The sequence below is a fragment of the Rosa chinensis genome, chromosome 3 (assembly GCF_002994745.2).
Source record: "Rosa chinensis cultivar Old Blush chromosome 3, RchiOBHm-V2, whole genome shotgun sequence".
NCBI classification, from domain to species: Eukaryota; Viridiplantae; Streptophyta; class Magnoliopsida; order Rosales; family Rosaceae; genus Rosa; species Rosa chinensis.
The window spans coordinates 10327839-10348664 of NC_037090.1; the positions used below are offsets into that span (position 1 = coordinate 10327839).

Consider the following 20826-nt stretch of genomic DNA (forward strand, 5'->3'; position numbering starts at 1 on the left):
TTTAAAATCACAGCAATCCCAAACTAATCATTCCTCAAGTCAGTCAGTATCTATGATCCAATTTTCAACCTACAAATCCTGATTCCTATAACATTAATCTGCACCGATGGATGATTCTGTTACGTTACAGATTTTCATTAACGTTAACTTGCATGGTAACAAAAATAAAAATCAATTTACATTATTACGGATGTCCGTCGGGTTTCAAAACTGGGGCAAGTCAAAAGTTCTCCAACAACAAATAATCGAGATCACCAACTATAAATTTATTTCAGTCAAGGGATACAAGTAGCTTGAACTAGAGAGGGAGGTCATAAACTACTCTTTGATATACAAGGAGGTTTAGTAACAAACTAAAGTGCAATCAGAAGCACATCTTACAAGCAACCAAAAAAAAAAAAAGAACTCATAAACACTATTTTGCTCCCATAGAGCTCTCAAAGACAGCATCAAGAAGGATGTATACAGATGGCGCAATGACAGCTGCGATCACCACTTATGTCTTACCGATCTTTGAGAGACTGCACACGGGGAAAAAAAATACACAGCATTAGATGTTCATTCTTAGATATAGAAAACTTATACTGAAAAAGGGAAACAATGCTCACATTGGAGATATCCTTCATCTGCTCGGCAAGTTGTTCCTTCTTCTTGGCAGCTGCAAAAGCAAACCTTTTCAATATCCGCACAATAAATGCTCAAATGTGCAGCACAAGGACCAGCTAATATTGCACTTACCCAAATTTGAAAGCTCATCCATCTGCTTTGATGTCCTCACAGCAAACCTCTGGAATGATTTGCTGAAAACCAGAAGAAATTCAATATAAGAGAACTTTGTGTTGGAATGAAAACCCACATACGACATCTTTCCTGAGCACTTGCAGGTCATCTAGCACATATTTGTCCTTTACACAACTAGAAGAAAAATTAGTATGCAAAGTAATGAATATCTAATGACCACATAGATTGACAATTAATTACTCTAGCATCAAACAGGACTTGTCTACATGAAGTCATGAACAAAACAAGAAGCTGCTATGTAAGGACCGGGCATCTACCAGAGAGGACATCAGCATAGAACCTCCACTGCACTCATTGCGGGAATGCAGTATAGGGCTCTTGCATTTACAAGACTACGTAGAGATATCAGTATGTATGGCAGAACTGCAGAAGTAGTCGGCATTGAGGCAACATTTCCTAACCTAGCCATATAGCAGTCTACTGTATATGCTACAGAATAAGCTTCAGCTACACACCACTGCAGTAACAGCGGAAGATTGCAAAATATCTCACTTCAAATTCAGAATAGTCACCCAATTGATATCAGTATGTATCACAAGTTCACCGAAAACAATTGTCCCAAGCTTGAAAACTTTTTATAGGACAATAATAATCGGTATGATAAATGGTCGCCCAAAAACAGCTTAAAATATTAATGTGTGTTCATGGATGTGACAGACAGAATACAAAGGAGAGCAAAAAATTTCACCCAGCCATATGGCAAAAATATTCTCACAACTCCATATCTGCAGCGTACAAAAAGTTACATTGCAGAAGAGAACAAACTGGAGGTTTTGAAATTGTTTCGCTTCGGAGAGCCTACCAATCAGAACAAATACAATGGTCCCGCTGGCCTTTTGAGAAGCTTTATCAACCCAGCTCAATTTAACTATTAGCAGAGCAAGAACAGAACAAAACTAAACATAACATATTCCCATCACAAATCGCCCCACAACATCGAAACATGAACTAGAACAACCAAAACCAAAAATTTCCTCAAGCATCCAAAGCCGCAACGCATCAAATGTAGCGCCACAGCTTGAATAAACAAAAAATTATAACCTTGAGAGCTAATTTTCGCTTCTATGGAACGAGCCAATCGGGAATAGAATGATCCTTGTGGCCAGAGATGAAGCTTTGACCAATTTACACTACCAGATTTGACTTGGGAGAAAGAGAGGTAACCTGTTGGCGAGGCTATCGACCAGAAGCTCATTGACGAGGTATGACATGACTCTGTGAACGAAATTTCCACCACCGGCCATGCTTGTTTATTCTAATTACCTGAAAAGATGAACAAGAAAAATGATCAAGTACAAACCCCATTAGGGGAAAGAGGTTGAAGATTTGGTTAAACCCTAAAGCATAAACCCCAGCTCTGACCTTTAATTTGAGAAATTAGAACAGAATGAAAGTGAAATTTGGAGCAAGACAAAATTGGGGATTTATAGAAACCCTAATTGGTTGGGAGATTTAGATTTACCTGAACCACGTTGGCGTCCAAACGGTTTGGAAGACCTTCCCGATTTCTCGAATCTCCTAAAAGATAGTAAGGATGCGGCTTCCAGCTTTTTTTATAGATCGATTGCAGGCCAAACTTGAGCTTGGACTGGGCTCTCTACTTCACCGGCCCAAGGCCCACGGTCTAGCTGAGTTTTTAGGTAAATATTTTTAAATAATATAATGCAAATAATTTTGAAGTTTGGAAAATATGAAAATTTTGTAAATAAATCATGCAGGTCTACAGAAAACGTGTTCAGTGGTTTTGGCAAATGTGAAGATGTTATCAAAATCGTTTGAAGTCTACCACATCTGAAAATTGTTTTGTTTATAATTTGGTAAATAAGTGATGTGTGTAGGTGACATGACATGACACTTAATATTGAGACCACAAATCTTAGGTCTCATTGAGGCCCCATATAATTGACGTTTTGGTTATTTGTGTGACAAAGTAAATGCTACGCGAGTAAGTTCTGGTTTCATAGAAAGATACACTCTCTTTATTGAACTTATTTCTCAACAGCATGGAGTCTGATATCATTTATTGCTGCCATCTTTTCATTCTCACGGTCATTCGAAAATATTTTGCCATCAACCCTCACTAATTCTTGCTTCATATATGTATCCTCTTTTCGTAAATGCGGTTGGGGCATGAGTATTGGATATCAATTTCAGTTTTCATAGTTATGTGTAATTGTATGGAATCAGAAATGGTTCTTCTGTGTAAGAAAATTGATCGTCTTTAATTCATGACCGCTTTCAAAAATTTAATTTGTTCTAACGATATTTCTTCCAATTAATCTGCTAATGGCTTTAGTTTCTCTTTCTTGGTTAAGTAATATATATATAGATAATATACTACGTACTTTTCTTCTGCGTGAGTTATGTCCTAATGATTAGGAGAACCACATGCATATATTATTGTCAAGGGGTATAATCCCTCAAGGCTAATTACTATGATCTAGCTAGTTACTAGTTTCTTAGATGATATGTAATTCTTTCCATGTGAGATATGCTACCAAAACAGAGCAAAAACTCTAAGGCCATACAAAAGAACGAAGTTCATTCAGCATCTTTGCTGTGCTCTGCTTGGGCTTAGACATGAAGTAAGGTATGCTTTGAGAATGAGTGAGAACAAGAATCTTGGTTTATATAAGAGTTGATGATTCTTAAACCTTACTATAAACATTTCCTTGTGAATCATGCATGGACACAACTCCTCTGCAAAGCATACCTTGCTTCATGTCTAAGTAATCATAATCAAATTTTTCTTACCTACAAGTTATCCGGATTGTATCGATCATGGTGTGTGATCTTTCATTATTTTCCTAATATAATCTTTTATAGTGATTAATGAAGTTCCATATTGTATCATTGTATGATAGTCCAATTAGATTTACACCAATAACTTTTGATGATTGTTTATGCCTCTAACTAACCTCATAGTAAGAACAAGGTAGCCAGAACAACTAGTCATCAAAAGATATTGGTGTGAACCACTGTTATACAATATGGAACTTCTTTAATTACAATAAAAGATTATATTAGAAACAGGAATTAAAAATTACACAAAATGATGCAATCCGGATAACTTGAGGTTACAGTCAAACCTCGATAAATAAATGAAATAAATTAATAACCTTGATTAAATAATAAATTTCTCCAGTCCTAACTTGGACCCGTGTATATTACTAACCTGGCTAAATGAATAATATAATTATTTTCTAGACATTCTTAAGGACTCCGTGATTATATAAAGTAATTAATAATTGATGCAATAAATAAAATAGATATCGCAAAAAATATTAATAATTGATGAAATAAAGAAAAACAATATATAATAATTGGACTAAATACTGTTTAACCCTTGAGCTTTTGACCATAAAACACTTCAGTCTCTGACCTTCTAATTTCACATGTTTAGTCCCTGTACTTTAAAATTTCAGACAAATAGGTCCTTGCCGTCTAAAAGTCGCTGTGAAATGTCTATTATGCCCTCAGTTCTTTTTTTTAAATAAATTTATTCCTTTATCTTTTTATTTATTTATTCTTTTTCTTTATTTTATTTATTCTTTTCTTTCAAACAGGAAAAAAGAAAGGGAAAAAACAGAAAGAAAGAAAGGGAAAAAAATTCCTTTTCCAAAAAAAATAAAATAATTAATTAAATATAAAAAAAAGAACTGAGGACATAATAGACATTTCACCGCGACTTTTAGATGGCAAGGACCTATTGGTCTGAAATTTTGAAGTACAGGGACTAAACGTGTGAAATTAGAAGGTCAGGGACTAAAGTGTTTTATGGTCAAAAGCTCAAAGACTAAACAATATTTAGTCCATAATAATTCAAAATGTAAGTTTAACAATTTTTATTTTGGCTCAGTACCATTTGGTCTAGTGGCATAGTCTCCCCTTCGTAGGTAGGAGGTTATGAATTCAACTCACGAAAGACTAGTTGTAGCATTTGAGTTGTTTATTTGATAAAAAAAAAAATTTATTTTGCTTAATTTAACTATCTCCCAAAATATCCTTTTATAGTTTTTTGCTTTTTCCTTATGTCTTAACAGAATTGAAGTTCATCCTTAATCTATTGCAATATATGCATGCACCAGATTTGGTATTTTATTTTTCATTTTGTATCAAGTAGTTATTCAAAGTTATCACTGCTTCAAATGTCTCTTTTGAAGAAACATGCATTTGGTATATTATAATTGTCATATGGATCTTGATTATCTTTGGTAGACAACCTAAATAAATTAGATTGCATTATATAATTCAACTAGAATTAACGTACGTACCAAGAATAACATAGAACTCTCTCTAAAGTAATAAATATTCATTTATCAATAAATGAATAAATTATTTATTTATCGATAATATATTAACTTCTCTAAAGTAATAATTTTCTGTAGTCCCAACATTATTCATTTATAGAGGTTTTACAGTAAGAAAAGTTTGATTATGATTACAAAGACATAGACTAAAATATATGCTTTGCGGAGGCATTGATTCCATGATTCATTAGGAAATCTCTATAGGAAGGTTAAAGAATCATCAACTTCTATATAAAGGTCCATGTTCTCCCAATAATCAAGCAATATTGGCTAACCCATTATAGACTGCTAAGTTATGGAAGAGAATAGAAGACTTGTCTTTGCCTAACCCATCTACATCATTAGGTTAGTGATCTCTCATCCAATTATGATTTGTGTTTCTTGAATGTATATGATGAATGTTTGTTTGCATTACTCTTACAATTGGAGCTACAGCTCATGTGTTTGGTTTTCTTTCTTCTGTTTCTTTTATACAAGGATGTTTGAAGAGTTTAAATAGTCATTGAACATCGTAACCATTAATTGTAGTCTTTCTTAATGGTCATTAATTATTATTTCAACCCGGAAGTGTAGTCTTTCATTAATTATATCTTATCTTCCAATTTTGGGCTCTAAACTAAACAACAATAATTAATGATCGATTACAGTCTGAAATAAGAGATGGACAAAGCGATGGGCACCCTACGTGACAAAGCGATGGGCATACTCGGACCAGACTTTGTCAACACCATATTACATTTAAATGATGTAAGTAACTCATCCATCTTTTGTATTCCTTCTAAATTGGAGCAGTAGTCATTGATTTTTATTATATCTTATAATAAATAGATGGGTGCGGTTATTGTCACCCCATCATTTTCTTTGTTCACCCTACTTGCTCATTACACCTTATATTTTAATTTCAATTATTAAATTTACTTATCTAACCCATTTATCTTTCCAATAATATCTTTATATGATATATCAAATTGACAAAAAATGTTTTTAACAAAACTCTCTCATTTAATTTATACCAATAAAAAAACTAAAATATATTAAAATTTCCTAATAAAATCATAATCTATTTCAAAAAATTAAATCATAATCTAATTTACCTTCATTTTTTAAATATTTTTTTTTTCAATTTCAGTGTTCTATATTTCAATCCATGTAAAAAATTAGTACGTTTCTTCAAAAAAGAAAAGAAAAAAAGATTAGTAAGTCTAGAACTATGAGCAATGAAGATGAGATTGATTTTTTTTTTTTGTGTTTTAAATTTTTACTTTCGGTGTTCACAAATGGTATTATAAAGATTTTGATAAAGTTAACACTAATAGTTTTTGTGAATTGAATAACGAATTAACGATGAGGAGACAACAAAAAGACAAAAAAAAGTAATAAATTTAAATTTGGGTGGAGAAGATAAAGATTAATGTTATTCAATGAGAAATTAAATAATCTTTGCATTTAATTAATTACTTATGTATTTATTTTTCCTCACATATTTGGATTTTAGAAAATTAGTGTACTTATTAGTCATTTTGCACTTAGGTAATATAGTCTTTCAATAATTCAAATATTTGTAGGGTGAACTAAGAAAATGATAGGATGACAATAGCCGAACCCTACATAGAGTTGATAAATTTAAAGAATAAGGATAGATTAGTAAAATTAAAGATAATTATTTTCTATGACTCATCGGTTAATAGTTATCTCTACTACTATAAATGTGGCTCTCTTTTGGTGTCAAATGGCTTCACTAAAGTTTGAAGTGCCTATAACTCCCTTTCATAACATAATTATCAAATTAAGTCAATAAAATACAAATAGATAAAGTGTAAACTGAAAAAATAGCCAAACCACCACTATTCTATGTCTAAAAAAAAAATCACTATTTTTTTTAATTGATCCATTTTCCTTTAACATAATTTCAGCCATAAAAAATGCGGGCATGTTGCTAGTTAAATATAATGAGAATATGTGTGTGTGTACACTACTATAAATAGATACTTAATAAGACTAGGGAAGATACTTAATTTAACTTTTTACAATCAAAAGAGCAAACCAGACATATAAAAAAAAATGTGAAAAATATTAATTACAGACATACACCCTATATGAAATGTTTGCATATGTGAATTTGGTGTAAAACGAAAGAAACATATGTACAGAGTTTTCCTAATTCAAGCTTAAATTTTTGAGTTTAAATCTAATTTTCTTAAAAAAAAAAGAGAGGCTAAAGTTGAATAACTAAAATGATTGATATTCTTTTTGAAAAGAAAAAGCTTTTTTTTTTTTTTTTTTTTTGGGAATGTGAATTTAATTAAACTAACTATTGAAATCGTTTAGAAGGACATCCTTATATTCAAATTCAATTAAAAAAAAACATTAGAAGATAATTAAATATCATTATAAAACTCGTTTGTATCCATTCCACAGCCGGATGCTATGCAGAAGCTGCGAATTAAATATAAAGAGCGCTTGACCGAGTTGTACGTAAGAGAGGAGCGGATAAGACCGGAGATTTGCATTTATAGAGTTCCGGAGAAACTTCGAAAACTGAAGGAGGATGCCTACAATCCCCGCGCTGTCTCAATTGGACCTTTCCATCGAGGCAAAAGTAGCCTTGCACCAATGGAACACCATAAACTATTATACACGGCATCCTTTCTCGGTTCGTTTATTGCGAGTAGCGAAGCTACTGAAAAATACATGGATAGTTACATGGAACATCCTATTGCTCCTATACATGTTGATTGGCCGGTTAATAAATGCTACAATGAAGAGATCAAATGCGAAGAAGGCAGGGATAAGCTTACTGAATTGCTACAAGATGGCTGCTTCATATTGCAACTTTTCCTCAGCTTTGCCCAATTGATCAAGGATAGTTCAGACGAATACGAATCTGATCCATTAATAAACAATGCTTGGATGATCAGAGATCTTTGGCACGATCTAGCATTGCTTGAAAACCAAATCCCCTTCTTTGTCCTCGAAATTTTATATGACATTGTCAAGCCTTGTGTAATGAAAATGAACAACGGCAAAGCACCAGAGTCGGTCAGTAGTCTTGCTTTAAATTTCTTTAAGCCTATGCTGAGCCAAAACTCAAATATAGTGGAGCATTCGTACCCGGACTGCAAACATTTGCTTGATCTCTTGCACAAATCCTCCCTGCTCGCAGTTTCAGGAGATACTGCCTTCACAGTCTATGACGTCAGAGATCGGAGATCGACAATGGCTTTAAACCATGCTGCAGCTGCTAATTTGAGTCCAGGGAATCAATATTGGGGATTAAAATATTGCGCTGAAGAACTTGTACAGTCCGGAATTGAGCTTCGTAAAGAGTCAGGGGACTCTCTGGTGAACATAACCACCACAAGCGACCGCCAGCTGATCATCAACATCCCACCGCTGTTCATTGACGAGGTAAGGGATTCACTCTTCAGGAACCTGATTGCCTACGAACAAAGCAGTATCAAAATTAGTCATCATGTCACATCTTATGTTATCCTCATGAAAAGTCTTGTCCGTTCTCCACGAGATGTCAAGCTTCTTAGGAAAAAAGGCATCATATCTCAGTATTGGATCGAAGACCAAGAATATTTAAGTTGCTTCGTAAGTTTTCTAGATGAAGTTTTTCCCAGGGACTTCTATTTCAGTTCTTTGTGTGGCCAAGTGGATGCCTACGCGAATAAGTTCTGGTTTCGTAGAAAGATGAGCGCTCTTTATCGCACTTATTTCTCAACAGCCTGGAGTATGACATCATTCATTGCTGCCATTTGCCTTTTCATTCTCACAGTCTTACAAACATACTTTACCATCAACCCTCGCTAATTCTTGCTTCATATATGTATCCTCTTTTCGTAAATGCATGCAGTTGACCGGGGCACGAGTTATGAGTACTAGATATCAAGTTTCAGTTTTCATATATAATTATGTTTAATTGGATGGAACCAGAAATGTTTCTTCTGCATGAGGAATTGATCGTCTTTAATTCATGAATGCTTTCAAGAAATGATCCGTTCTAACAGCTAGTATTTCTTCCAATTAATCTGCAAACGGCTTTAGTTTCTTTCTCTTGGTTAAGTAATATACATACTAATTTTTCTCTGCATGAGTTATGTCCTAATGATTAGGACAACCAAATGCATATATTGTCAAGGGTATAAGCCTTCAAAGCTAATTAATATGATCTGGCTAGTTACTAGTTTCTTAGATGATGTGAAATTCTTTAATTGTTGAGTTATGCTACCAAAACAGAGCTAAGACTGTAAGGCCATATATACAAAAGCAACAAACCTGCTTCAGCAGCTTTGCTGTGCACTTCTATTCAATAAAATGTGATTGAAAAAATTTGCAAAAGCAATCCACAAGGAAGAAATATGTGATACTTTGACCATATCAAGTGGCTACAAATTTGCCAAAAAAATTTGATTCCATGTATCCGGAACTCCTGGCAGACACCAATGTATACAATCTGAGTTGTGTAGCACATCGGCCTTTTGCTCATCTGTTAGTAGTTTGCCTCCAGTCTCAGTGTAAACTTTTGTGTGAGCGTCAACTCGGTAATCTGGCATCTGTGTTATGTTAAGGACTGAAACAGGAACTTTCATTTTCTTTCTTTACACACATAGCATTTCATTCAGTATTCAGTGACACTATTTGGAAAAAGAAAAAGAGACCCTCACCGAAAATATACAAGAAGAAAAGGTAAGATGGTTCCAGAAAATAATGCATATAAACATCACATCACAAGCTCAATTTACTACATGGTCATATATGACACCATTTAACAGGTATAGAGGTCTCACCAATTAGCATGACTGAATATTGTTGTTAGAAACAGGTACCATTCATGGTAACTGTGATACAAGAATAGCATTTCAATTCACAAAAATTGTGTAGTGTATAAGAAAACGAAAGAGGAAACTTCGTTACTCACAATTAAGTGAATTAACAAAGAATTAATGTGTCGTCCACTCCGTCAAAGAAATTGCAACCTGTTGCCTTCTCTACCAGATTATGAATAAGCTCATCAATTCCCTGTATCATGTTCACACCCGCACAATAAATCAGGACAGACCCCAGAACAAAATTAAACCCAATAATATTCATCAAAAAGCAAAGAAATATGAAACTGAAATAGTGTGAATACTAACCCTGAATCAAACAGCCGAGCGGTATTGGTTATCGAGAGGAGATTTGCACTGATCAAATTTGAGCAAGCAATTGGGCCAGGCCTTCAAGAAACCTGGTACATACTTGCGGCACCAATAATCTCTGCAGAAACACTCCTCAGCTTATTCACATCCCAGCGTCATAAGGCCCCCCAATTCCTCGCCACACGTTCTACCCTACCGATGAGAGTGAACTAACGGGTCGAAAAAGTTTGATTTTGGTGGATTTGGAAATGGAAGGGAACAGAATGGAAGGTAAGATGACGAATTGGATGGGAGAAAAGAGACGCGTTTCTTCTTTCCAGATTCTCTGGGCGGGATAACTGAAATTTCGGAGCCTTTTCCAGCAATGCTAGCGTGGAAAAAAAAATTCATACATGTCAACTTCCGATTGGCTGGTCGTATAAGTGACGTGGTGCGCGTGCCCTACGTAAGTATTTTTCGTTGGTAGTCTGGTAGATCTTTAGCTAAGAGACGCGTGCTGATCTCTTGTGATGAGTGGTGAGTATGACAACTTTTTCTCTTAACTATTTGGAATTGGCTTGTACCCAATTATGAATCTGTCGAATATATGAAAACCAGTTTTTCTTTCAAATTCTCTCTACTCTTTATTTGATTTCTGCATTCTTAGATTGGACTCCTAATACTGAGATTGGTGATCGACGCCGGAAGACCACAGGAAAATGTTTAAATTTTCCGGGCTCCCCTCGCTCAGGTACTTAGAGGTACGTAACTCATCCATCTCTCTCGACGGTAGAGCTCTACTCTCTGCTTATAGTTTCACTAAAAAACAGAAAAAAAAAAAAAAAAGGATCTGCTTCTAGTTTCACAACCAAATCAATCAGATGATTCAGATGCATGTCTTATTCATGTGAGAGATTTTTTAGATATTCATAGCTCGTATTTCAATTGTAAGGGTGAAAGTTTGTCATGAGTTCAACTTTATAAATCAAATGACGAAATTATTGTTAGTTCAAAACAGCAGTCGATTGTCCTACTTAAAAAATCAATAAAATTTCTACTGATTAACTGAGGAATTATTTTGTGATCTGAGAGTACCACATGACATTGTCATGTAGTGGTCTGCGCCAATCATATTACTCTAATTTTATGAGAATCATGCAAAGAGGGTGAAAAAAAATTTAACAATAAGAAATAAATATAAATCATGTGGACCAATGATATCAACTCAGACCACCAAGTGTACTGATTAATGGAGTAAGTAAGAGTGTTTCGCCTAAAAATTAGGCTATGAGTCAATCCCCATTAATTTATTCATGCTAGGATGGTCGGCCTTTGGTGGAGGATATCAAGGTTGATTTAAAGTACCCATCAGGATAGAGGTAACTGGCCGGATGGAGAGAAGCTGTGATCAGATAGAGAGGAATATTGGTCATTGAACTACAGTACTGACTAAAATCGATTAAAAGGGCATCCTTTATATTCAATATCAAAGAAGAACAGAAATTAGAAGATAAATAAGGTCATGCTTTATAATTTTTTTTTTTTTGCTTCCATTTAAAATCTCTTACATATCACACCGTACGAATTATAAAACTCGTTTCTTTCTCATTCCGTCCGAATTTCACAGATACTGACGCGGATGAAGGTGGATGTCGACAATAAACTCGACAGCATCCCCGTGTCGCGTCTCAACACAGAGAAAGAGATAAGAGTGGAGACTCGCATCTGTAGAGTTCCTGAGAAACTTCGAGAACTGAAGGAGGATGCTTACAATCCCCGAGTTGTTTCAATTGGACCTTTCCATTCCTGTAAGGATTACCTTGCACCAATGTCACGACATAAATACTATTACATGTCCCTTCTCATTCACAGCAAAGATGCTGAAAACTGCTTGGATGAATGCATCTGCGCTATTACTGATTTTGACGTTGTGATTCGTCAATGCTACGTCGAAGATATCAGTGTTTCAAATGATGAGCTTAGACTAATGATGTTAGTTGATGGCTGCTTCATATTGGAACTTCTTCTCAGGTTAGCACCTAACTTGGAGTATATAATGCCACAAGAATACGAATCTGATCCATTAATAAACAATGCTTGGATGATCAGAGCTCTTTGGCACGATCTAGCATTGCTTGAAAACCAGATTCCCTTCTTTATTCTGGAAAAGTTGTACGATATTATCAAGCCTCGTTTAATGAGCAAGTGCAGAGCACCAGATTCGGTCACTAGTCTTGTTTTAAGTTTCTTTAAGCCTATGATGAGCCAAAACTCAAATATAGAGGAGCATTCGTACCCGGACTGCAAACATTTGCTTGATCTCTTGCACAAATGCCCCCTGCTCGCAGCTTCTGGAGTAGATACTGCCTTCACAGAATCACAGCCTACAACGTCAGAGATGGGAGATCTAGAATTGCTTTAAACCATGCTGCAGCCGCTAATTTGACTCCAGGGAATCAATATTGGGGATTGAATTATTGCGCTGAAGAACTTGTACAGTCCGGAATTGAGCTTTTTAAAGAGTCAGAGGCTGACTCTTTGGTGAACATAACCGCCGCGAGACACGGCCAGCTGATCAAAATCCCACCGCTGTTCATTGATGAGGTAAGGGATTCACTCTTCAGGAACCTGATTGCCTACGAGCAAAGCAGTATTAAAATTAGTCATCATGTTACATCTTATGTTATCCTCATGAAAAGTCTTATACGTTCTCCACGAGATGTAAAGCTTCTTAAGAAAAAAGGCATCATATCTCAGTATTGGATTGACGACCAAGAATATTCAACTTACTTCAGAAGTCTTCTAGATGAAGTTTTTCCCACGGACTTCTATTTCGGTTCTCTGTGTTGCCAAGTGGATGCCTACGCGAATAAGTTCTGGTTTCGTAGAAAGATGAGCGCTCTTTATCACACTTATTTCTCAACAGCATGGAGTATGACATCATTCATTGCTGCCATTTGCCTTTTCATTCTCACAGTCTTACAAACATACTTTACCATCAACCCAGCTCGCTAATTCTTGCTTCATACATGTTAATATGTCTCCTCTTTTCGTAAATGCAGTTGGGCCATGAGTACTAGATATCAAGTTTCAGTTTTCATAATTAGGTGTAATTGTATGGAACCAGAAATGGTTCTTCTGTATGAGAATTGATTGTCAATCTTTAATTCAGGAATGCTTTCAAGAAATGATGATAGTATTTTTTCCAATTAATCTGCAAACGGTTTTAGTTTCTTTTTCTTGGTTAAGTAATATACATACTAATTTTTCTCTGCATGATTTATGTCCTAATGATCAGGAGAACTAGCTACATGCATACATTGTCAAGGGTATAAGCCTTCAAGGCCAATTAATATGATCTAGCTAGTTACTAGTTTCTTAGATGATATGTAATTCGTTAAATGTTGAGTTATGCTACCAAAACAGTGCTAAGATCAACTCAAGGCCATACAAAAGCAACAAACTTGCTTCACAAGCTTTGCTGTGCACTTCTATTCAATTAACTGTGATTGAAAAAAATTTGCAAAAGCAATCCACAAAGAAGAAATATGTGATACTTTGACCATATCAAGTGGCTACAAATTTGCCAAAAAAATTTGATTCCATGTATCCGGAACTCCTGGCAGACACCAATGTATACAATCTGAGTTGTGCAGCACATCGGCCTTTTGCTCATCTGTTAGTAGTTTGCCTCCAGTCTCAGTGTAAACTTTTGTGTGAGCGTCAACTCGATAGTCTGACATCTGTGTTATGTTAAGAACTGAAACAGGAACTTTCATTTTCTTTATTACTTCGACCACCACGCGCATGATCCTCTTATCAGCACCAGTACTCCAGAATCCCTTTTTCATGTAAGGCTTTGTTTCATTGAAGCATTTCATCCCTTCTGGATTGTTCCAGTCTGCACTCCTGAAAATAACAGATTGGAGTTGTTAATTGGCAGTAACTACATTTACAGTTATCAGCTAGTAAACTATAAAATCTTGTCACCAAACAAAAAAACAAAAAACAAAAAATTGATTTTCTTCTGTGCTTGAGACAGAGACCTCATGTGTGTAGGAGACATAGTAGTGAAGAAGACACGAGTCTTGTTGGGATTGACATTTGTGTCGACCCAGTTGGCCCATGTCTTCAATGCTATTCTGTATGCAACTACTGCTTCCAACTCTTCATATCCTTCTTCCCCATTTGGAAATTGACCCCAGCTGTTTTCAATTAGACATTGTCTTTTAGATTGATCAATCTTAAATGAAGTAGAGAATGCTAGACTCATTCGCAGATTAGCTAACATTTGTTAGCTGGTTGCAGAGAGAAACTTACTATGACTTGATCGTATAGCCGCTCATCCACCAAACAAAAGTATTGAACACAAGGATATCTACACCAGTCCAGTGTTCTGCATGCTTGGCAACTGAATCCACTTTTAGTATTCTATCCTTTGGATTGATAACAATGTGGAGGTCAGAGTTGGACTCTACCAGAAATGGATCCCAGTAAAATTCAATTGTAGCATTGTACTCCTGGAAACGGATTTAAATGAGTTATGACAGGGTTCAATATCATCATGTTCAATTTGCTTGTTTTAGTACAGAAGAAGAAACTCATTAAGACGTACCTTGGCTCTGAAGACTGAAAGAGCGCGCCCCCGGCGCATGGACTGTTTGTTTTGAGGTATTATGGATTCAACCATACAGACTAAAGATTGCCATTGACCTCTTTGCAAAGAATCTCCAACAAACATCAGCCTCTTATTACGAAGTTTCTGAAGCATGAGTTCTGGATTAAATCTACACAAGAAATATAACTGTTAGATTAACAGAAACTCATGCAGAAGCTTGTAGACTTTATCACTGTTGTAAGCTTTCACTGGCATGTGTCAGCATTTCTAGTCTGCATAAACACGTATATATCCACACATACAGTGAGAAATGTTCTCAATCTAGATTATTAACAAGATTTTCCGGTGGTATATTTTGTGTGACAATATAACGTGTCACATATCTAGCAAGAGAACATAATAATAAATAGATCTGTATTCGAGTCTCCATATATAAACTTGGTTATATGAAATTTGACCATGCATGATTTATAACCGGTACTCTACCTAGGCAATGTGCAATCTTCTGGCTGCCATTCCCAGTGCCGGTAATCAGAATCAGAATCCGGCCTTCCATTCTTGACACAAGAAACTTGCCTATCAAGATACGGGCAGCTTCTGTCCGAGTAAAAAGGCCTGATAGAACGGTTGAACACCCATTTTCCATTCTCAACATTGCACTCCTCCGGGTCGAACACAAATCTATCATCTACAATTGAATCATCTATCTTTTCCTTGGTTGCATTTCTATCATCTGCATGTCATTAGATAGTGATAGTGGAACATTAATTAGAATCAATAACTGTGCAATTTCAACAGAAAACATGAATGATTAGAATTGGTACAGCAGCTAGGACACTTACTCTTTCTTGTGACAGATGCTGCTCTTCTGGAACAGGATTTATGCTTGAAAAAAGGGTTGGAAGAAAGAATAATACTAATTCTTTCAGTAAACAAAAGACTGATCAAGGCAATAGAACAGACCATGATAATAGGAAGATGTAGCTTTCCTCTAAAACCTTTCATTGTGCCTGCAGTGGTGTACTGTCCTGAGCTCATGGGGTAAAATTATATGAATTGGTGTGCAACAGAATGATGAGGACTTGGTGATTGTTTTAATTATGAGGGATATTTTATTGTGGGTTTTTGAGTAGGAGTAAAGCTAAAGCTTTGTATTGGTTGGGCTTCTATCTTTTCTTTTAGTGTATTTAATGGAGAGGTTAGGGGTAAGTTGCAAGGCTAACATCCTCTGTGGAATTTTGCTATTTGAGGATCCAACAACTATGCTAACGATTGCTTTCATGTTCATATAAACCATTCAAATTCTTCAATAGGTAGTAGTCATGGCAAGGGCTCTCTCTTTCTTATGACTTTTTCCCAGGACATATCATTGCAAAGTATATGTATTCAAATGGTAGAACTTCCCCATCATACATGTACACACACACATATATATTAGACTAACTATAATAGCTTGAACTGTATAAAGTGCATAACTGTTTCTGATCAGCTGGCTAATCAACACTGGATGCCATCAATTCCCTTTTCTAAAAAAAGAAATTATTATTGAGGTTGTTAGGGTTTATTCATTGAAATGATGGATGCAGTTATAACTTATAATGTTCAAAGGGTACAAATTTGTAGCCGTATATCAGTAATCAGTAAGCTTGCATATCTCATCATTATTACTTGTCAAAGTTTTGGTCCCAAAGGAGAAATGTGGGCAAAGAGTCTGTAAGTTCAATTGTTACAGTGTTGGTTGCATGACTAGCATTATGAGGAGGATCAGAGACTCACTATTTTAAAAGTAGATGTTTCAAACAACTAGAGCTACAAGTCTTTAACTTTTTTTAAGAGACACACGTAATTCGTTGTATAATAAGATTAATATTAACGAAATTTCTTCAGTGCACGGCAGGTGAAAGTGCACAACAGTTTGAGCTGTACCATGGAAATGCACATCCTATCTCAGCCGTATGAAGACGTTGAAGCGGACACCATAACCCCCCCATGATGGGATTGATCCTGAATCTAATAAAAATCACCTGAAAGATTCTAAAGCTGATGGATCAACCTGAACATCTTTCACAAAAATTAAAAGAAAGCTAACTGCTGTCTGAAGCTATCGAATTGGGTGACTCTGAAAATTGAAAAAAAACAATGAATAGAAATTTTTGACCCTAAAAAAGAGTCTAAAGCAATTCAGTTGCAATATATAGATTTAGTAAAGTAGGAGAGTGGCAACCTCACTCAACTTGTGAAGGTTATGATGCTGTTTGCGTGGAAATTAATTAGAAGAAACCTACCATTAATTTGCATCATGTTCTTGTACGACAATAGTCCTAGCATCTACATCATTGCCCACCATTAAAGCATTTGCTGCAATTTTACTCCAAACCCTTGCATAGCCACTTGAAAAAAAGTCTATCATACCTCTAGTTCTCTTTATGGTACCATAGCACTTGTACGCATGTGGTAGGAGTATCATTAGGTATATATTCCAATTTGAAATCAGAACTTTTTTCGACAATAATTCATAGCAAAATAGCATGACAACCGTTCATGATTTCGAATAAATGGTTATTATCACAAGTAGTATCTGAACTAATCTTCTATTTTATCGATGGTACCTCAACTTCAATTTTGATCACAACCAGTACCCAAAGTTTTCAATTTCATTTTAAATGGTACCTAAGGCCACCTTCGGTCACTATTCCGGCCAAAAAAACCAAATAAAAAAAGAAGAAACAAGTTCAAGGCAAGTCTATTACCAAAAAAATCATCACTATATATGATTGCAACCTTTGAAATCATCAAAAATCATCACTATGATTGCCTCCCATGCCCTTTTTAGTCGGAATAGTGACTGGAGGTGGCTCTACGTACCATTTAAAATGAAATCAAAAAGTTCGGGCAGAAATTAAAGTTCAGGTACCATCGATAAGATTGAGGTATAGTTCAGGTACCATTTGTGATCATTTGACTCATATGTCAATGTTCTTACTTTTCATTTGGTATATATTTGAAAATTAACCAAATTCATGAGTTCATCTACTCAGTGCTCTTTCATAAACACTACGAAGAGCATTCGGTAGGCAATCGACTACCAAATAATATAATATGAATTTTAGAATGAAAGAATCATTTGCCCACGACCAGTCATCCATTGACATAAATTTTTCCTTCATAAGTGAGAGGTCTTGGGTTTAAAAACTAGTTTGAGATTGCTGTGACTTAAAAAAAAAAAAAAAAAAAAACTGTTGTTGCTGCTATGTTGGGAGAATAATCAGCTGTAAATTAAAATAGTTTTCTGTTTGGTAAATAATACTTTTAAAAATACTGTTGTTATATAAAATAGTTTTCAAGTGCGTTTTGATCGAAAACAGTTTTTAAAAGTAACATTGTAGAAGTGTGTTTTGATCGAAAATAGTTTCTAAAAATAACATTTGAGTTGCTTCTAAAATCTGCTGCCAGTGATCTATAATTAAAGCTGATTTTTATTTATTTATTAAAAAAAAGTACCGAGCCCAATTTCTTAGGATCATTTATATGCAATACCGAGCCCAAGAACTAGATCCGAAACCAAAACCCGTTTGCGGTCCAATAATATCTGATAGTTCTAACCAGTACCGCTCTCTAACTCCATCTCAATGGCCACAATCATCCACCTCTCTCCGATTCACACTTCGCCGCCGTCTCCTCGCTTATTTTCTCCCCAATCTTCCCAAAATACCCTTCACCTCTCATTCAATTCACACCCCAAACCCCTCTCCCTTCCCTCCATTTCTCTCAAGCCCTGCGCTCCGGCCAGGCCTCGCGCTTTGGTCGTCACTTCGGCTGTTAAGAGCCTCTCGGAGACTGAGCTAGTCTCAGTGGAGGGTGAACAAGTCACCGGAAAATTGCCGTCGGAGACCGGCGTCTACGCTGTATTTGACCAGAACGGTGAGCTTCAGTTCGTCGGCTTATCGAGAAACATAGCCGCGAGTGTTCTTGTTCACCGGAAATCGGTGCCGGAGCTGTGCCACTCCGTCAAGGTACGGACTTTTTTTCTGGTCCCTTGAAATTTTTTAGCTTATTTCAGTTTGTTACAAAAAAGTTCATATTTTGTTGCCAAAATCTGTTCTACATTATTTGTTTCTGATTATAAAAAATTGTGTTCTTAGGTTGTGAAATTAGATATCCATAGTTTGGTTGGAGGATTGAAGTGGAAGTCAACTTAATCAACCGATACCAAATGTATCAAAAACCAACATAATTTTATTTCTTGGACAATGATTTTGGTGTTTGGGCGGAATAAATGGTGCACATTTAGAGTACAATTATAATGATCAATGAGATCAACCTAGAAGCAATAGTGCTATAAGCATTAAAGTTTGGTAGAAGGAAAGAACAGAAGTCTAGTACAATACCCAAATAAGTATGTGAAGGAAGTTACTATGCTGCTATCAGTGGCTTCTTTGTGAAATAAATTGGACATCATCTAGAAGTTAAGTATAGTGAGATTAAATGTTTGCACAAGTCATAGTCTACAGTAAAACAGGTCTACCAGCTTGAGAATTAAGATTGCCTTTTAGTCTTAATGAGAATAAATGGGGCACACTTAGAGTGCAATTATAGTGATTGATGACATTAAGCTAGAATCAACGTTGCTGTAAGATATAAAGTTGTTTGGTAAAGGTGTAGTCTGGTCAAAGTAGTATGTTATGGGACAGTGGTCCAGTAAGTTACCTAAATGAGGATATGAAAAGAGGTGTTGAGCTGTTATCAGTGGCTTCTTTATGAAATTAATGCACCTTTAGAAATTAAGTATGATGAGATTAAGTGATTAACTAATAGTCCAGTACTCACATTGTTATATATCTGTTAAGGCATAGTCTGGTGAAGCAGTGTTGATTTCTGCACAGTGGTAAAATCAATTTTGTGATATTATTCTGCTATAAGTGATTGTATTATTGTAATGTAGGTTGGGATAGTAGATGAACCAGATAGGACGGTTCTAACTGAAGCTTGGAAATCATGGATGGAAGAACACATAAAAGCTACTGGGAAAGTGCCTCCAGGAAATGAATCAGGCAACGCCACCTGGGTCCGGCCGGCACCTAAGAAGAAGAAGCCTGATCTGCGGCTGACACCAGGTCGTCACGTGCAGTTGACGGTTCCATTGGAGCAACTTGTGGATCGGTTGGTGAAGGAGAACAAGGTTGTGGCCTTTATCAAGGGTTCACGAAGTGCACCATTGTGTGGTTTCTCGCAGAGGGTTGTTGGCATTCTTGAAAATCAAGGGGTGGATTACGAGAGCGTTGATGTACTTGATGAAGAGTATAACTCCGGATTGAGGGAGACTCTCAAGACCTATAGTAATTGGCCTACTTTCCCGCAGATATTTGTGAATGGAGAACTGGTTGGGGGTTGCGATATTCTAACATCCATGCACGAAAAGGGAGAGCTTGCTAGCTTGCTTAAGAAATGATCATTAGCTAAGTTTTGGTCTCTATGTAGATGGGATGTGAGCATGAAACTGTATTGGCTAGGCAATTCAAGTAACAAGTGACTAGTTTATGCAGCCTATCTAGGCCTGTACTCCATAAGCTGCATCTATTTAGAGAAAAAAAAAAAAAAAAAAAAGGTTTCAAGTGTAGTGAAAAAAATTCATATTGATTAAGCTGGATTATGAAGTTGTCTCTGCATCCCCCATTAGTTTGGTCTGCTCTCTTGGCTTTCCTACTCGATTTGTACTTCACATGTATTGAAAACTGCAATGTCTCCCTTCGGCTTCTTTTGGGTTTGCTCTTTTCTTCTTCTCAGAGTTTGCTGTTTCCTTCCAAACTGTTATAACCCTTCCGCCAACTATATGTGCCTGAAATGCAATATATCAATACATCAAGAAATAAATGAAAGTTTGGATTCATATGGTGCAGTAATATATCAATACATCACGAAATAAATGAAAGTTGCACTCTTAATAGCAAATGCGTGTAGGTAACGCCCAACTGTC

At 35.8% G+C, this 20826-nt stretch overlaps 5 protein-coding genes across 6 annotated transcripts; 3 read left to right on the forward strand and 2 right to left on the reverse strand.

The window, feature by feature from the left end:
• Window positions 1–230: 230 nt before the first annotated feature.
• On the reverse strand, window positions 231–2399 carry LOC112192953. Of its 2 annotated transcripts, none has more exons than XM_024332901.2 (5): window positions 2264–2399; window positions 1966–2064; window positions 739–800; window positions 609–658; window positions 231–521 (listed from the first exon to the last, which is right to left on the reverse strand). In XM_024332901.2, exons 2-5 carry the CDS (start codon window positions 2043–2045, stop codon window positions 504–506), a joined length of 210 nt encoding a protein of 69 aa, XP_024188669.1. In that variant the 5' UTR covers window positions 2046–2064; window positions 2264–2399; the 3' UTR covers window positions 231–503. The 2 variants fall into 2 exon arrangements, with proteins under 2 accessions (XP_024188669.1, XP_040371755.1); XM_040515821.1 differs by lacking the exon at window positions 2264–2399 and adding an exon at window positions 2164–2218.
• A 2978-nt stretch (window positions 2400–5377) lies between these two features.
• On the forward strand, window positions 5378–8982 carry LOC112193620 (UPF0481 protein At3g47200). The gene is made up of 3 exons (XM_024333827.2): window positions 5378–5456; window positions 5759–5858; window positions 7530–8982. Exons 2-3 carry the CDS (start codon window positions 5772–5774, stop codon window positions 8925–8927), a joined length of 1485 nt encoding a protein of 494 aa, XP_024189595.1. The 5' UTR covers window positions 5378–5456; window positions 5759–5771; the 3' UTR covers window positions 8928–8982.
• A 1808-nt stretch (window positions 8983–10790) lies between these two features.
• On the forward strand, window positions 10791–13447 carry LOC112194783 (UPF0481 protein At3g47200). The gene is made up of 3 exons (XM_040516944.1): window positions 10791–10995; window positions 11862–12458; window positions 12554–13447. The coding sequence occupies exons 1-3, from the start codon at window positions 10954–10956 to the stop codon at window positions 13247–13249; spliced, it is 1335 nt and encodes a 444-aa protein (XP_040372878.1). The 5' UTR covers window positions 10791–10953; the 3' UTR covers window positions 13250–13447.
• A 235-nt stretch (window positions 13448–13682) lies between these two features.
• Window positions 13683–15953, reverse strand: LOC112193479 (protein trichome birefringence-like 3). Its single transcript, XM_024333646.2, has 6 exons — window positions 15695–15953; window positions 15339–15585; window positions 14850–15021; window positions 14555–14754; window positions 14281–14439; window positions 13683–14143 (listed from the first exon to the last, which is right to left on the reverse strand). The coding sequence occupies exons 1-6, from the start codon at window positions 15888–15890 to the stop codon at window positions 13810–13812; spliced, it is 1308 nt and encodes a 435-aa protein (XP_024189414.1). The 5' UTR covers window positions 15891–15953; the 3' UTR covers window positions 13683–13809.
• A 2479-nt stretch (window positions 15954–18432) lies between these two features.
• Window positions 18433–20606, forward strand: LOC112193869 (bifunctional monothiol glutaredoxin-S16, chloroplastic). The gene is made up of 2 exons (XM_024334119.2): window positions 18433–18865; window positions 19795–20606. Exons 1-2 carry the CDS (start codon window positions 18482–18484, stop codon window positions 20299–20301), a joined length of 891 nt encoding a protein of 296 aa, XP_024189887.1. The 5' UTR covers window positions 18433–18481; the 3' UTR covers window positions 20302–20606.
• The last annotated feature ends 220 nt before the right edge of the window (window positions 20607–20826 follow it).

Bases quoted from the DNA above. Each gene is read 5' to 3' on its own strand.
- LOC112193869 (XM_024334119.2), top strand. From the start codon at position 18,482: ATGGCCACAATCATCCACCTCTCTCCGATTCACACTTCGCCGCCGTCT. The intron at 18,866-19,794 runs GTACGGACTTTT...ATTGTAATGTAG, and splicing joins AGCTGTGCCACTCCGTCAAG to GTTGGGATAGTAGATGAACC.
- LOC112194783 (XM_040516944.1), top strand. From the start codon at position 10,954: ATGTTTAAATTTTCCGGGCTCCCCTCGCTCAGGTACTTAGAG. The intron at 10,996-11,861 runs GTACGTAACTCA...CGAATTTCACAG, and splicing joins CCTCGCTCAGGTACTTAGAG to ATACTGACGCGGATGAAGGT. The intron at 12,459-12,553 runs GTCACTAGTCTT...ACATTTGCTTGA, and splicing joins AGTGCAGAGCACCAGATTCG to TCTCTTGCACAAATGCCCCC.
- LOC112193479 (XM_024333646.2), bottom strand. From the start codon at position 15,890: ATGAGCTCAGGACAGTACACCACTGCAGGCACAATGAAAGGTTTTAGA. The intron at 14,755-14,849 runs GTACGTCTTAAT...ATCCGTTTCCAG, and splicing joins TTTCAGTCTTCAGAGCCAAG to GAGTACAATGCTACAATTGA. The intron at 14,144-14,280 runs GTCTCTGTCTCA...TGTTATTTTCAG, and splicing joins ATGTCTCCTACACACATGAG to GAGTGCAGACTGGAACAATC.
- LOC112193620 (XM_024333827.2), top strand. From the start codon at position 5,772: ATGGACAAAGCGATGGGCACCCTACGTGACAAAGCGATGGGCATACTC. The intron at 5,859-7,529 runs GTAAGTAACTCA...TCCATTCCACAG, and splicing joins CCATATTACATTTAAATGAT to CCGGATGCTATGCAGAAGCT.
- LOC112192953 (XM_024332901.2), bottom strand. From the start codon at position 2,045: ATGGCCGGTGGTGGAAATTTCGTTCACAGAGTCATGTCATACCTCGTC. The intron at 801-1,965 runs GTTACCTCTCTT...TCTGGTTTTCAG, and splicing joins GTCGATAGCCTCGCCAACAG to CAAATCATTCCAGAGGTTTG. The intron at 659-738 runs GTAAGTGCAATA...TTGCTTTTGCAG, and splicing joins GGATGAGCTTTCAAATTTGG to CTGCCAAGAAGAAGGAACAA.